Below are 12,617 nucleotides of genomic sequence, written 5' to 3' on the forward strand. Positions count from 1 at the left end.
AAACATTTTCAAGAGAAATATATAATGTACTATTTGATCTTCCTGTGTTCTTGTTATAAATTATTTTGTTTGATTTCTCTCCTTTTTAAGGAATAAAGGAGCAGGGTTCCTCTGAGCTCAAAGAAGTTGAAGCACAATGGCGCCATACAAGGCCCTTTTTGCAGTGTGGCCCGGTAAAGATGATATTAAAAGTCACAGGACTTGGAGCTTCAAACTTGGAGCTTGACTTAGGTATGGTCACTGCCTCTTTTTGAACATGCACATATTTTTTTCTTCAATTTACAGAAAAAACTCCAATTCTGAGTGGCTTAATTTCTGGTTTTCTGTTCAGGTTCTGGCCGTAAACTACAATTGAGTGAGCTTCCAGAATCTTGCGGCTATACCCTCCACCAAAATGCACGGGGTCTCGTTTTGGTTGTCCCCTACCGCGGCTGCAATGTGATAACAGAAGTATGTGTACAATTAATGCCACTTTTCTTCCACTCTAACCTTTCTCTATCATATTCCTCCTCAAATTCATATATAATCTCTCCATTCTCCAACCTTTCATTCCCACTTGTTTCAGAATGGCTATTACATGGTGCCAATGATCTTCCTGGACTCCTCCATTACACTCGTCTGTGCTATTTCTCCCACAATGCCCCCCAAACAACAAATACCTGAACTTCCCCCAAATATGGACCGATCTAAGCGTGAACTGGAAAAGCTCCCCATCTCTGATTCCTACCTCCACTATCATAACTACTTAAAATACCTCTACTACTTGCATATCCTGAACAATCCTCACATGTATCCACCCGTACAATATCTTTACAATCCCCTCCACCAACAAAACTCTGACCCTAAATCCTATCCTTACCAAATGCATCATCCATTGTATAGGCACTACCAACAGAACCCTGCCGCTCCCTATTGTCACCCACCTGGAGTACCCTGTCCTTTACCTCATTATTTCAATCAGCACCCCCATGAATCTTCCTCATGGCCAAAATCAACAATGTCCCCTAACAAAAGACTGCCTCCATCTACAACAACGCCTTCTCCAGACACTTGGCCTTATATTCCTGCTAAAAAAGTTCCACCCATTGGAAATATTGCTTCTCAAACTAGGCCTTCTCCAGCCACTTGGCCTTATATCCCTGCTAAAAAAGTTCCACCCATTGGAAATATTGCTTCTCAAACTAGGCCTTCTCCAGCCACTTGGCCTTACATCCCTGCTAAAAAAGTTCCACCCATTGGAAATATTGCTTCTCAAACTAGGCCTTCTCCAGCCAGTTGGCCTTATATCCCTGCTAAAAAAGTTCCACCCATTGGAAATATTGCTTCTCAAACTAGGCCTTCTCCAGCCACTTGGCCTTATATTCCTGCTAAAAAAGTTCCGAGCGTAAATATTGCTTCTCAAACTAGGCCTTCTCCAGACACTTGGCCCTACATCCCTGCTAAAAAAGTTCCACCCATTGGAAATATTGCTTCTCAAACTAGGCCTTCTCCAGACACTTGGCCCTACATCTCTGCGAAAAAAGTACCACCCAGGGTTAATGTTGCACCTCAAACTATGCCTTCAAAACCACCTACGACTGCAGCTAAACGACGGTGTAGACACAAAACCCCAACACAGGACAAGACCTTTACACCTTATGCCAGTAGTCCTTTTGCCCAAGAGATTTTGTATGACAGTGAGCCAAATGTTGTCAAACCTGAAAGTGTACCTCGTACTACTTACAATTCCAAGCCACTTTTAAGTTACCAGTACTGGCAAAACCATCCCTGGTTTGCCCAAGAAGAGGATGAAGACTTGGACTGGGATGAGTGGGATGATGATGATGATAATGATAATGATGAACTGTAGAAAGTTGTAAGCATTGCTTGAGTTTTTGTGCTTTTTTTTCTTGGGTGTGGTCATTGTGTGCCAGCAGTAAATAAAAAAATAAATCTGAATAACTCTGTGTAATGTGTCAAATGCTGTAGGAGTAACTAAAGTTTGGTGTTCAAAAGGAAATTCTTAATTGAATCAGGAACTTTTATTGTATGCTAATGGAAGAACTAGTTTTGATTTTGGAAGTATTTAAAAAAAAAAAAAACTACAGTTTTTGTTCTGTACTCCTAATTCTTTTATCTCGCCACTAAAAAACTGAAAGTGTGCAATTTATATGAATTGTCAGTGCACATGTAGTTGTACTGCATAGTGTCATCAATCAAGTAAAATATTAAATGTATGTGTAGATATGTATATATGGTGGTTTATTTCACCTGAGGGATTAAAAAATATGTATTATAAAGTTAGTCCCAGCAAGTATCTTGTAAGCTTGTTTTTGAACATGTAATTCAATGCCACTATTTCAAAATTTCAAGAAATGTCAAGTTTTAACTGAGGTGAAAATGAAATAATCTTATTTATTTTCCCCATTGTAAAACATGCCCAGCCTGGATAGTGCGCATGCACCCTCCACCCCATTCTGTCCGTTCCAATAAATATATTTCCACATGGTGCCATCTCCTCTGGGCGCATCTTTGCACATCAGTGAAGCCAGGCCGCGTGACCACCCTAGTTAATGCCTTCTCGCCAATGCCGGCCGGGATGTACGCTTGTGATTCTCTCAAAAGGGCAGTCAACCTCATAAAGCTCACCTAATGCAACCTTCCAATGGTACTATTCTAAGTCCTATTAAGCACGGGAGAGGGGAAGCTCTTGTTTCATTTGCTGTACTGGAACTACTTTAGGAGCCAGACTGTCTACAATGAAGGTGAGTGCCATGTTAGGAACACTCGGTTATATTAATAATCTGAAGCTTGTGTTAAATTTCCTTTTCTCTGTCATCCTAGGGAATATAAAAGAAGATTGTTCAGATTATCTGCGTGTTATACTCTACAAAACCTTTACATGGAGGAGGATTATGATGTCGATATGGATGAGGTGTTTATGGGAAGAGCCGGAATGGGCCATTGGTGGATGGATTTTGCCAAGGAGGAGAATGTAGAAGCTGAAAGGGGATTCATGGTCAACAGTCGCAGCTGGGCAGAAGAGCTTCAGGAATGTTACAATGGAGGAGAACGCAGATTGTCCAGCATATTGGTGAGGATTGGTTTTTATTTGAAGATCTGCTTTCGAATATCTTTGTAGAGTGGAAGATAATGATGCTGATATCCCTGAATTATTTCACTAAACTCAAAGTAAACAACACCCGTCTGATTCAGTACTCCTATAATACATATAATAGGCATAAAATGAGAAAAAAATAGTGATTTAATTTAAAAAAAAGCTAACCATTGATATATTGTTGATTATTCAGTGATATTTTCAAAATGAGTTCAATTATATGATTTATTGTCTAGTCATTAATCTTCCAGACCCTCGACTAGTTGTCAGTTTATTGATAATATTAATATTCCCAACATTGTTTGAAATAGCTATTGATATCTATAATAATTCCAATTCAAAATACATATTAAAACAATGGAGATTGAATAATCATATTGACCTAACTAGAAATATTTCCCATTTATGTACTCTTAATGGGGAGGTGGGGGGTTAGATTTATACAGATACTTAATGATTATCTTAAATATCAAGTGACTGGCCATATTGTGCATGGTCTTACTTAGTTTTCCACTATTAAGGATTTCATTGCATTAAGAAATATGATGATAGGCAGGATTATTGTGTATTAAGAGTCTAAAAGCAAATGCACAATGTTGCTCAGTGCTTGCTCCTCTGAGAAACACCAGATATATTTATAGTCATCTGACGCAATGAGATGACTCAAAGTGTAATGTTGTTTACCCAGCATGCCTTTCTCTGACACAGCACTGAAGTCTTGACATGTTTGGATGTCCGGTAGTTTGTGTATTTATGTGGTAATATCAATTTCTTTTGGTTTGTGTATTTTTTGAATGCATTTCATGCCATTCCACTTTAAAGCATGAGCCTTAAGTTTTACTTTTTATATTTCTGGGTTGATGAGACTATTTATGAACTTGTTTTCAAATTTTAGAAGAAGACTGAATGGATAAAACATTCACAAATGAACAGAAACTTAAATTTGAACACCAAATCTCAACATATTGGAAGACAGAAACGCTAACCAGTACTCAGACATAAGATAAGATAAGATAAAATAACATTTATGGCCCAGTGGAGTGTAGCTGACATTTTCTTGATCCCATTATTGAAAAATTACTGATTGGTCATCTTAGGCATTACAATCTCATTCAATAGTTTAGATACCATTTACACTGAATTCAGATTTGAATCGGATTTGTAAAGAAGATAGCAAAAAGAAGAGGAAATGAGTATGATTGAGAAAAAAATAGTGCATCTGGCTAAGATGGAGCTCCTCCCACCCACCCATCCCTCCTCTCCTGCATTTGTCTTCCCACGCTTCCTCCTCTCACATCCCCCCCTCTTGCAGTATATGAGAGGGTCTCCTGGGTCCAACGCCACTGCAGTGTAGAAGAAGAAGGGCAGGTTGTGCTTGTGTGTTCAGTGCAATGCGCTGAAAGGATGGTTCACCAGGAGAAACGCGTTTACCAGGTGTGTCCTCTTTTGTCTTTAATGTCTTATCGAAATAGTGGACAACATATTTAAGGTGTTACGTCTTTGGTACGTACCCATGAGTGGCGTGATGCTGAGGATGATTCAGCTTTACGGCAGCGGGTGTGTTCTTTTTGTCATCTGCTTAGATTTCCTATTACTTAGGAGGACATGTGTATTTTAACCTGTCAAAACCCATTCATTTCCAAGTCAAATGGATTGTGAAGCATGTGTTTTATTGTCCTCTTTAACACTTTATGTGCCACTACATGCGTATTTGAATGTATTTGGCTTGGTAAAAAGCCCCATCTGTCACACACACACACACACAGATAGCCTTGGGATATGAATTTCATTATGCGCAAAAAACTAGACTTTCTGTTCTGATGTTCCGCTGATGTGGTGGTTTTTATATTTAGTTCATTATAAAAAGCAGTAATAGAGTGCATAGATGGACTGATAGTTGAAGGAAAATAAATCAGGATACATTAGTGTATGTTGTACAACCATAATGTATTTGTGGCTTATTTAAAAAGGATTCAATCAAGGCAAGGTTGAATGTGCCTCATCATTCCTTCATGCTTTTTTTTCTATACCATCCATAAGGTTGTCTGTCTATCCCATAATGCACTTCGAGGGTAGTTATTTCTCCCATTGGAATCTACTATGTAGGCTTTAAAGAGTAATTTGTATGCAGATTGTAGGAAACTGACCACTTATTTGTCTGTTAAATGTATTGTATACTTTATACTGTATTGCAGTAGCTGAATAAACTTTAATAGGGGAACTAATGGCAAGAATTAACATTTGAGAATATTTAAAAGACTGATTTTTTAATCTGGTAAGCATTATTCATTATGCATAACTCTCCTTGATGATATTTTTCCTGTTTTTTTTTTTTTTTTGACAGGCCCAGAGAAATGAGAGAGAGTCCATCAGGCAGAAACTTGCTCTGGGCAGTTTCTATGACGACGAGCCACTCATTTTCACCAGCTGCAGCAAAAGCGACTCGTCTTCTCGGTAGGTTTTTTGAGTGGGGCGTGTGATGTACGAAGGTTTTGATCAGCAGCATATTTTTGGGCTTTTATACTCTCACTGACTGATGTGTTTGATCTCATTGCCTATTTTTTTGCGACACTGGCTGCTGATGTGTGCTCTGCTGCTAACATCATGGATATTTAATTACCGTGTTTGCCACCACCACACTCCCTGTTTTACAAAGGCAAATCCTTCTTTCTCAGTATGATAAAATCACTGATGAATGTTGTATGAATGCATGCGTTAAGACCCAAATATTAAATTCCCTTCATCTTACTGGCGGAGATAGGCTTTGTCTATAAAGCTTTATCTCAATTATAAAATAATTGCATAATTAAAATGGCTACTCTTCCATTTTTCATTTCAGCATAGACTAATTTTTAATTGGTGTATTCTTGTTCTAGTGCATTGATTATTGGAGCTCCTTTTATTATTATTTTTTTATAAGGCTGATAAATTAACATCAATTGATTGTAGACTTATTGTTGCCTGTAGGTTCAGGGCTACCCAGTAGAGGGCGTGCACATTGTTATCTTAGGTTGTTTTTTTCGTCTCTGGGTAGATGCGAGTGATAGTAATTCATTTTTTTACCTGTTTACTGTATTCTTTATCATAGATTGACATATTTTGGCCCTTTTTTGGCCATTTCAGGTTTCACAGTGGCGTCAACCTACATGTGTGCTTTGTCAACGACAGCAGCAGTGACAAAGAAAGCGATGCTGAGGACAGCAGGACAGAAACCAGTCTGGATACACCCTTGTCACCTGTGGTATGTGCAATGGTAGCAAGAGTAGAAATGATTGTCAAAATGATATGCAAATCTCCAGTTATATTAACACAAAGCTGCCTTTGCAAAGATTACAATGCTCACATTTGTTTCAGTATGTAGTCTAAGTTTGTGAGCGCATAATCCCAATCATCTCGCCCAGAGTAAGCAGAGCTCATCGTTATCGGATCGAGACACGGCGGAGGAGGACTCGGATCCGCTGGATGATTGTGGAGGGTTTTGGAGGGTGCAGAGGAGGCTCCAAGAAGAAGCCCGGGTGGCCTTAGCTCTGGCCAGACCCATGGCAAGGATGCAGGTGGAAGTGGAGAGGCAGATCCAGCAGCATAGACGTTCGCCTGTGGCAGATTTGGTCAGTGAATCTTAATTAGGGTGTTCAGTGCAGAGCTATGGATCTCAAATATGGCTTTGTGTGCCTTGTTTTTAGGGTAATTTAGCAGCATTTGGGTAGAAAACCAATGCTTTTGGTTCTTAATTTTTTCCTCAGCTTCCCCACCTTCCCCACATCAATGAAGGATTGATGAAGAGAAATCTGAGACAAGGCGACATGAGGGAAATGAATCTGGGTCAGCTTCAAGTCATCACAAATGACTTGCACTCACAGATTCAGAGTAAGTAAATAAGTCATTTTTGTTTGGAATCCAGAGCACCGTTAACAATTTGTATTCAGGATTTTCTTCATTTGAATAAAATATGGAGTAGCTTGTCTGCTTGACAGTTCTATGTGTACATTACAGGTTTAAATGAGGAGTTGGTTCAACTTCTGCTGTTGAGGGATGAGCAGCATGTGGAGCAGGATGCCATGTTGGTGGACATCGAGGACCTAACTAGGTAACCCACTCAGATAGTTTTGATTTGACCAAGCGATAAAAAATGGAAAATTGATAATGTTGAGGGCCAAATTTGAAATCTGATGATCAAAGAAAAAGCCTTTTTGCTATAATGTATCCAACAAGCACTGTTGTATACTATTCTAGCCCTGGGGAGGTTAAAATTTGCATAGCAGTTAACGCGTGACCGGACGTTTGGTTGCCCTGATGTTTGGTCGCCCGGACGTTTGGTCGCCCGGGCGTTTGGTCGCCCGGACATTTGGTCACCCGGAAGTTTGGTCGCCCGGGTGAATATAATTTTGAGAGCTGGTTTCAACAGTAAACTCTGTCATGTTGTCAAACGTCCGTCGACCAAACGTCCGGGCGACCAAACGTCCGTCGACCAAACGTCCGTCGACCAAACATCTGGGCGACCAAACGTCCCGGCGACCAAACGTCCGAGTACCCAGTTAAGGTAGCAGCGATGCCAATACAAATTCCATGAACTGAAAAGAGATCCATCAGTGTAAATGGTAAAAATATGTACTGTATGTTAAGGGCTTCAAGGTGTTATTTGCCTTGAGAATTGGCCACTATAATCTACTTTTCTCCTAAGTTGTTCCTTGTCTTGCTACAGACATGCTCAGAGCCATCAACGGCACCAGGCTGAGAAAAGCAGCGCAAAATAAATTCCCGTGTTTCCATTTGCACGCCATCCAACGTAATACCCACTCCATGGATTGTCACTCGTGTTGCCACAGAAAGGCCATCTGTGCTGTCTCTGGAGAAAAAAAGATGATGATGCCATACTCTGTTTAAACATGCACACAAAGTCTCACACCACTGGGCTCATTTGACAAGGATTTCCACTTTCTACTCTACTGGATTAAAGATGGCATATATCAGAGTGTTAAGGGAATCTTCTTGACATAATTCCATTTCAAAATTCAATTTGTAACCCAAAGTCTTTGGTTCTTTTTATGCAAGGTACATTTTTAGAGAGATACAGGGATATCCAAGAAAGTGAGTGATCGAGTGCTAATTTTAAAGCATCGTTTCAACGCTCCAACAACTAATGAAAACCATTTTGAGACACGCAACTGGATGTAAAACAATTGCTGCTACAGTGGACACTTTCATTGTACTTTTTTGAGCTTTATCTTTGCACATTCACATTATATAAACCTCCGGAACACATAGATGATAAAATGAATGGCATTTTCAGCGGAATCAAAACATGTTTTATGTGAGGTTTAATCTGCTGATTAATATATATACTGAATAACTAAATCTCAAACTATACTATTTTGTGTCATATAAAAGTCAAGGGATGTTAATCAGAGAGGGGTTATTATCTTTTAGCATAAAGTCCACTTGTTTTTTGTATTGTATTCTTTGTGGATAAATGTCCTGTATAATGACTGTAAAGAATGAAATAAACATTTTAAATGTGTGGAATGACCTCCTTATTTCTAATCTAGATATACATTTGAAATTATACCACATTTTGCATTATATATATGTAGAATAATGTACATTTAGAACATAAAGAGTCTAAATGCAGTGAATTCATTATGCATTCTTTTTTATTTGTATTAAATTGAATTAATTTGTATTTATTTTGGTGAATTTATAGTTTACTTTTACATATTTATAGTTTACTCTTAAATATTTTTACAAATATTACCCACTTTTGTGTGTATTGTATAGTCAATGGTTTACTTATCACAATATCATTTTTTAAATATCCAATCCCATTGTAATAATATTCTTGATCATGCACTAAAATTACCATATCCTGAAATTTAGGGCACTTTATACTCGTAATCAACAAGAATTTTAAATTTATTGAATAGCCCCAAACCAAAATGGTTGACAATTGACCACAACACTCCCTATTGGCTCAGAGTACTTTTCCCAAAGGTCACCTTTGTAAACACACCTGTGTCCAATTTGCATGTGATTGTGGGCGGAGCCTTTGGTGTTAAATTTTATTAAACACCAAACAAAAAGAAGAAACTCTTCAAATCTTATTGCCATCAGCACTTGGGTGGCATTGTTATATATTATTGTTAGCTAAGAAACTCACAGTGGTGAAGCTTAATCGACCACTTGAGCTTCAAAATGTGTTTTCCCACCAGGTGGATAGTCTTCATCCTCCTGGCCATTTTCACCCTCACAGAAAGCCTACAATCCAATATGGCGCCCTATGACCGAGGAGGATCAGATCAGGCTTATTTTCCTTCACAAGAACAACAGTTAGAGCAACAGGAACATGGTGCTCGACCTAAAGCAGTGGTGGTTAAATGTTATCCGGATTCTATGGAGCTTGTGGTTCAGACTGACTTGTTCGATACCGGTCTTCATGTGAACCCGCAACATTTGCGTCTCGGTACTGACTCGGCGGGTGGAAGTCCATCATGCCATGCCAGTTCAACAGATAATGAAGGGACTTTAACTATTTTGGCTGACCTGCTTGATTGTGGAACTCGCCTCTCGGTAGGTAAAATTGCCTTTTTGAATAACTATGATCATTTTTTTTAGTAACTTTTACACCAATCATCTGTTTTATTTTCTTGTTTTAATAAAATGTGATAAATTCAAGTTAAATCCTATGGAAATGTTGGTATATTTTGTATATTTGTCTATTTAAATTGATACTCAAAGCTGGAATGTGACTAAAATTTAATTATATAATGTATAAATGAACCCCATGTTGATATTAAAACTTTTTTTTCCTAGTCAAATAAAGACAAAATAATCTATTCCAATGTATTGGTCTACTCCCCCGAGCCATCTGAAGGCTTGTTTCGATTGGATGAAGCAAATATTCCGGTTGAGTGCCATTTTGACAGGTAATTTAAAAGTTGTGGTGCCTTAACTGAATGCCAAGATTAAATATTTCTCCTGTGAATTGAGATTACTCAAACTATATAATATTTACAGGAGGTATTCTGTGAATGGTATTTCCCTCCATCCTGCTTGGGTTCCTTCCGTCTCTGTGGTTTCAGCAGAAAATCAACTTGACTTCAAAATGCGTCTTATGACGGGTCAGTGGACACCAATACTCTGTTTTCTTGTGTATACTATACTATACTTTTAATTTCAGACAACTGGATGTTTGAGAGGCCCTCCCAAGCCTACTTTGTGGGTGAAGTGATGCACTTTGAGGTTTCAGTCTTGGTTCGGAAGCATAAGCAATTGCGTGTCTACATTGAGCATTGTACTGCCACAATTGGCCCAGATTCAAATGCTGCCTTAAGATACGACTTTATTGATCGTAATGGGTGAGTGCTCAAAGCATCAGTTCATACTTTTGAAGCAAAATTGACTCATTTTTTATTTAATTGCCCTTTACTGCATTAGTTGTCTCTTGGATGCTTACCTGACAAACTCCAGCTCTCACTTCCTATCAAGAATTGAGGGACAAGCCCTTCAGTTTCAGCTTGAGGCCTTCAGGTTCCATCAGGAGCCCAACACTCAGGTTAACCTCGACTTGGCATATAAGTATTTTTTTTGGTAGTTCATGTGAAACTCCTCATTAGTTATAGCTCTTAAAATGATGAAATACAAGCTGCAGGAACACCAAACTTCAATCAGCTTGCACTCAAAATACCTCATTGGGGAAAATTCATCCTTTTTAGCAGTTGTAATGAAAATCTGGGACCATTGTGTACCAGTTTGGACACCTATTTTATGCCCTGTATTTTGTGAAGAGGCCTTTGTTAAATTATCCTAGTCAGTTAGATTTCTGTCATGTCATGAGTAACCAGTAAGAGGCAGTACAGTGTAACAGAAGGCAGGATACACAACAGAGTGGGGACCATAGTCATGATTGCAAAATAATTTGGCATACAAATTATACAAAGGAAAAGTAGTTATGCCTGTGCAATTTTGATGGTAAATGTGACAGATGATAAAATTAGGAAAAAATCTAGGACCATAAAAGCAGGGTTATGATTACCAAAATGGTCTGGAAATAAATATAGACTGTTTGTATTAAGCAATTTTATGAGTATTTTCAGCCTGATTATATTTATATCATTGCAATATTTGTGACTGACTTTAATAGGCTTTTTTTTATTTTTTACATAGATTTACATTACTTGTTGGTTGAGAGCTGTTCCCGACTCTTCAGCTTTTACCTCTCAAAACAGGGCTTGCTCTTTTATTGACGGCAGGTAATCTCAAATAAAAGCATTACAGTGGAGTACAACATTAAGCTCAAAATTGATCTACATGTACAGGTGGTGGTCAGCAGATGGGGATCATGACGCCTGTAAAAGTTGTCATCCATCGGTAGCCAAAGAGGAAAAGAAGCCAGCGAATGACATGAGGCAAAAGCCAAATTCAGGATGGAATTTTGCACAAAAAGTCAGTCAACCGACTCATACCATTCGTGTTCAACCTGGAGCTTTTCAAAGCCACCAATCCCAGCAGCCATCTGGTGTGAGGAGGGAAACTGGCTACAAAGCAGGTGAGGACAGAGTAATTAGGGGGTGTATCATTATTAATTCCACTTGTTAATGTTTTTTTTAGCATTAGAAGTGCATTATAAACCAGATTTATTGCTTTCAGAAAACTGACCTCTTCCCTATATTCTATTTCAGAGAGGATTGTCCAACTTGGCCCCCTCACTGTTCAATAAATACCACCAGGGTCTCCAATTTGGTTGAGGATATAACGCAAAAAAATGTATTTCACACAAGAAATCTGACTGGATGGAGAAAACATGATTGTCTTTATGCTTGTTTTTTTGTTTGCTGACAAATCTTTCAATATACATGTTTTACAATACCTCCGTTTACGTTTTTCATCCTATTTTCAAACATTTCTCCTGCTTTTATTGATGGGGATTCAAAATGACAAACAATTTAATGGTTTAGGGCACTCAGAATCATTATTTCTAGGGCACTGAATGGATATGAGTAATGTGTGGTCTTGTTCTGTTAAAGTACACAAACATACTGTTTACCCATTTGCCATTTACTGCTCTATCCAACATACTGGCTGTTCTACACGAAAGGAAGAGTGATGCCATTAAGGAGCACTTCCTTCCATTACCACCCACAACCTGCCCATCATATACATAGTCACTATTGATTGTTTGTTGTGAGAGGTGGCTCATGTGGCATGGAATGGTTTTCAGAGACAAAACATACAATCAGTCTATACATTAAATTACCCATATTTTACATCCAACTATGTATAGAAGCAGCAATATTAAGACTAACGTATGTTATTTTCAAAATGCCAATGTATGACAAAAGCCTTTAGATTTTCTTTAGCCCTAAATAGTTATATAATATATCCAAATACTACAAATACTAAGAATAAGCATTAAGCTCCAGTTATAAAATCAAATCTGTCAGTTTTGTGAGACACAATGCATCAAAATTAGCAAAACTATTGCACTAAATACTCATTTCAGCCTAATAATCCATTTTAACTTGCT

General features: G+C 38.3%; 3 protein-coding genes across 5 annotated transcripts; all 3 read left to right on the forward strand.

Moving 5' to 3' along the window:
* Positions 1–334: 334 nt before the first annotated feature.
* On the forward strand, positions 335–1,941 carry LOC144201144 (uncharacterized). The gene is made up of 3 exons (XM_077723553.1): positions 335–450; positions 566–1,355; positions 1,428–1,941. The coding sequence occupies exons 2-3, from the start codon at positions 578–580 to the stop codon at positions 1,847–1,849; spliced, it is 1,200 nt and encodes a 399-aa protein (XP_077579679.1). The 5' UTR covers positions 335–450; positions 566–577; the 3' UTR covers positions 1,850–1,941.
* Positions 1,942–2,531: 590 nt separating this feature from the next.
* LOC144201963 (schwannomin-interacting protein 1) lies at positions 2,532–8,615 on the forward strand. Of its 3 annotated transcripts, none has more exons than XM_077724833.1 (8): positions 2,532–2,744; positions 2,824–3,073; positions 5,442–5,551; positions 6,221–6,338; positions 6,499–6,705; positions 6,841–6,964; positions 7,091–7,184; positions 7,800–8,615. In XM_077724833.1, the coding sequence occupies exons 2-8, from the start codon at positions 2,882–2,884 to the stop codon at positions 7,849–7,851; spliced, it is 897 nt and encodes a 298-aa protein (XP_077580959.1). In that variant the 5' UTR covers positions 2,532–2,744; positions 2,824–2,881; the 3' UTR covers positions 7,852–8,615. The 3 variants fall into 3 exon arrangements, with proteins under 3 accessions (XP_077580959.1, XP_077580960.1, XP_077580961.1); XM_077724834.1 differs by lacking the exon at positions 2,532–2,744 and adding an exon at positions 4,410–4,531 and having other exon boundaries at positions 2,883–3,073; XM_077724835.1 differs by lacking the exons at positions 2,532–2,744; positions 2,824–3,073 and adding an exon at positions 4,410–4,531.
* Positions 8,616–9,116: 501 nt separating this feature from the next.
* On the forward strand, positions 9,117–11,959 carry LOC144201961 (zona pellucida sperm-binding protein 3-like). Its single transcript, XM_077724832.1, has 8 exons — positions 9,117–9,661; positions 9,905–10,017; positions 10,109–10,212; positions 10,272–10,449; positions 10,529–10,646; positions 11,258–11,343; positions 11,410–11,639; positions 11,773–11,959. Exons 1-8 carry the CDS (start codon positions 9,287–9,289, stop codon positions 11,808–11,810), a joined length of 1,242 nt encoding a protein of 413 aa, XP_077580958.1. The 5' UTR covers positions 9,117–9,286; the 3' UTR covers positions 11,811–11,959.
* Positions 11,960–12,617: the final 658 nt, after the last annotated feature.

This window comes from Stigmatopora nigra, chromosome 9 (genome assembly GCF_051989575.1).
Source record: "Stigmatopora nigra isolate UIUO_SnigA chromosome 9, RoL_Snig_1.1, whole genome shotgun sequence".
In the NCBI taxonomy this organism is placed as follows: Eukaryota; Metazoa; Chordata; class Actinopteri; order Syngnathiformes; family Syngnathidae; genus Stigmatopora; species Stigmatopora nigra.

Coding starts and splice junctions, on each gene's coding strand:
- LOC144201144 (XM_077723553.1), top strand. CDS start 578: ATGGTGCCAATGATCTTCCTGGACTCCTCCATTACACTCGTCTGTGCT. Junction 1,356..1,427: donor GCCTTCTCCAGCCACTTGGC/CTTATATTCCTG, acceptor CAGACACTTGGC/CCTACATCCCTGCTAAAAAA.
- LOC144201963 (XM_077724833.1), top strand. CDS start 2,882: ATGGAGGAGGATTATGATGTCGATATGGATGAGGTGTTTATGGGAAGA. Junction 6,339..6,498: donor ATACACCCTTGTCACCTGTG/GTATGTGCAATG, acceptor CATCTCGCCCAG/AGTAAGCAGAGCTCATCGTT. Junction 6,965..7,090: donor CTTGCACTCACAGATTCAGA/GTAAGTAAATAA, acceptor TGTACATTACAG/GTTTAAATGAGGAGTTGGTT.
- LOC144201961 (XM_077724832.1), top strand. CDS start 9,287: ATGTGTTTTCCCACCAGGTGGATAGTCTTCATCCTCCTGGCCATTTTC. Junction 9,662..9,904: donor ATTGTGGAACTCGCCTCTCG/GTAGGTAAAATT, acceptor TTTTTTTCCTAG/TCAAATAAAGACAAAATAAT. Junction 10,018..10,108: donor GTTGAGTGCCATTTTGACAG/GTAATTTAAAAG, acceptor TAATATTTACAG/GAGGTATTCTGTGAATGGTA.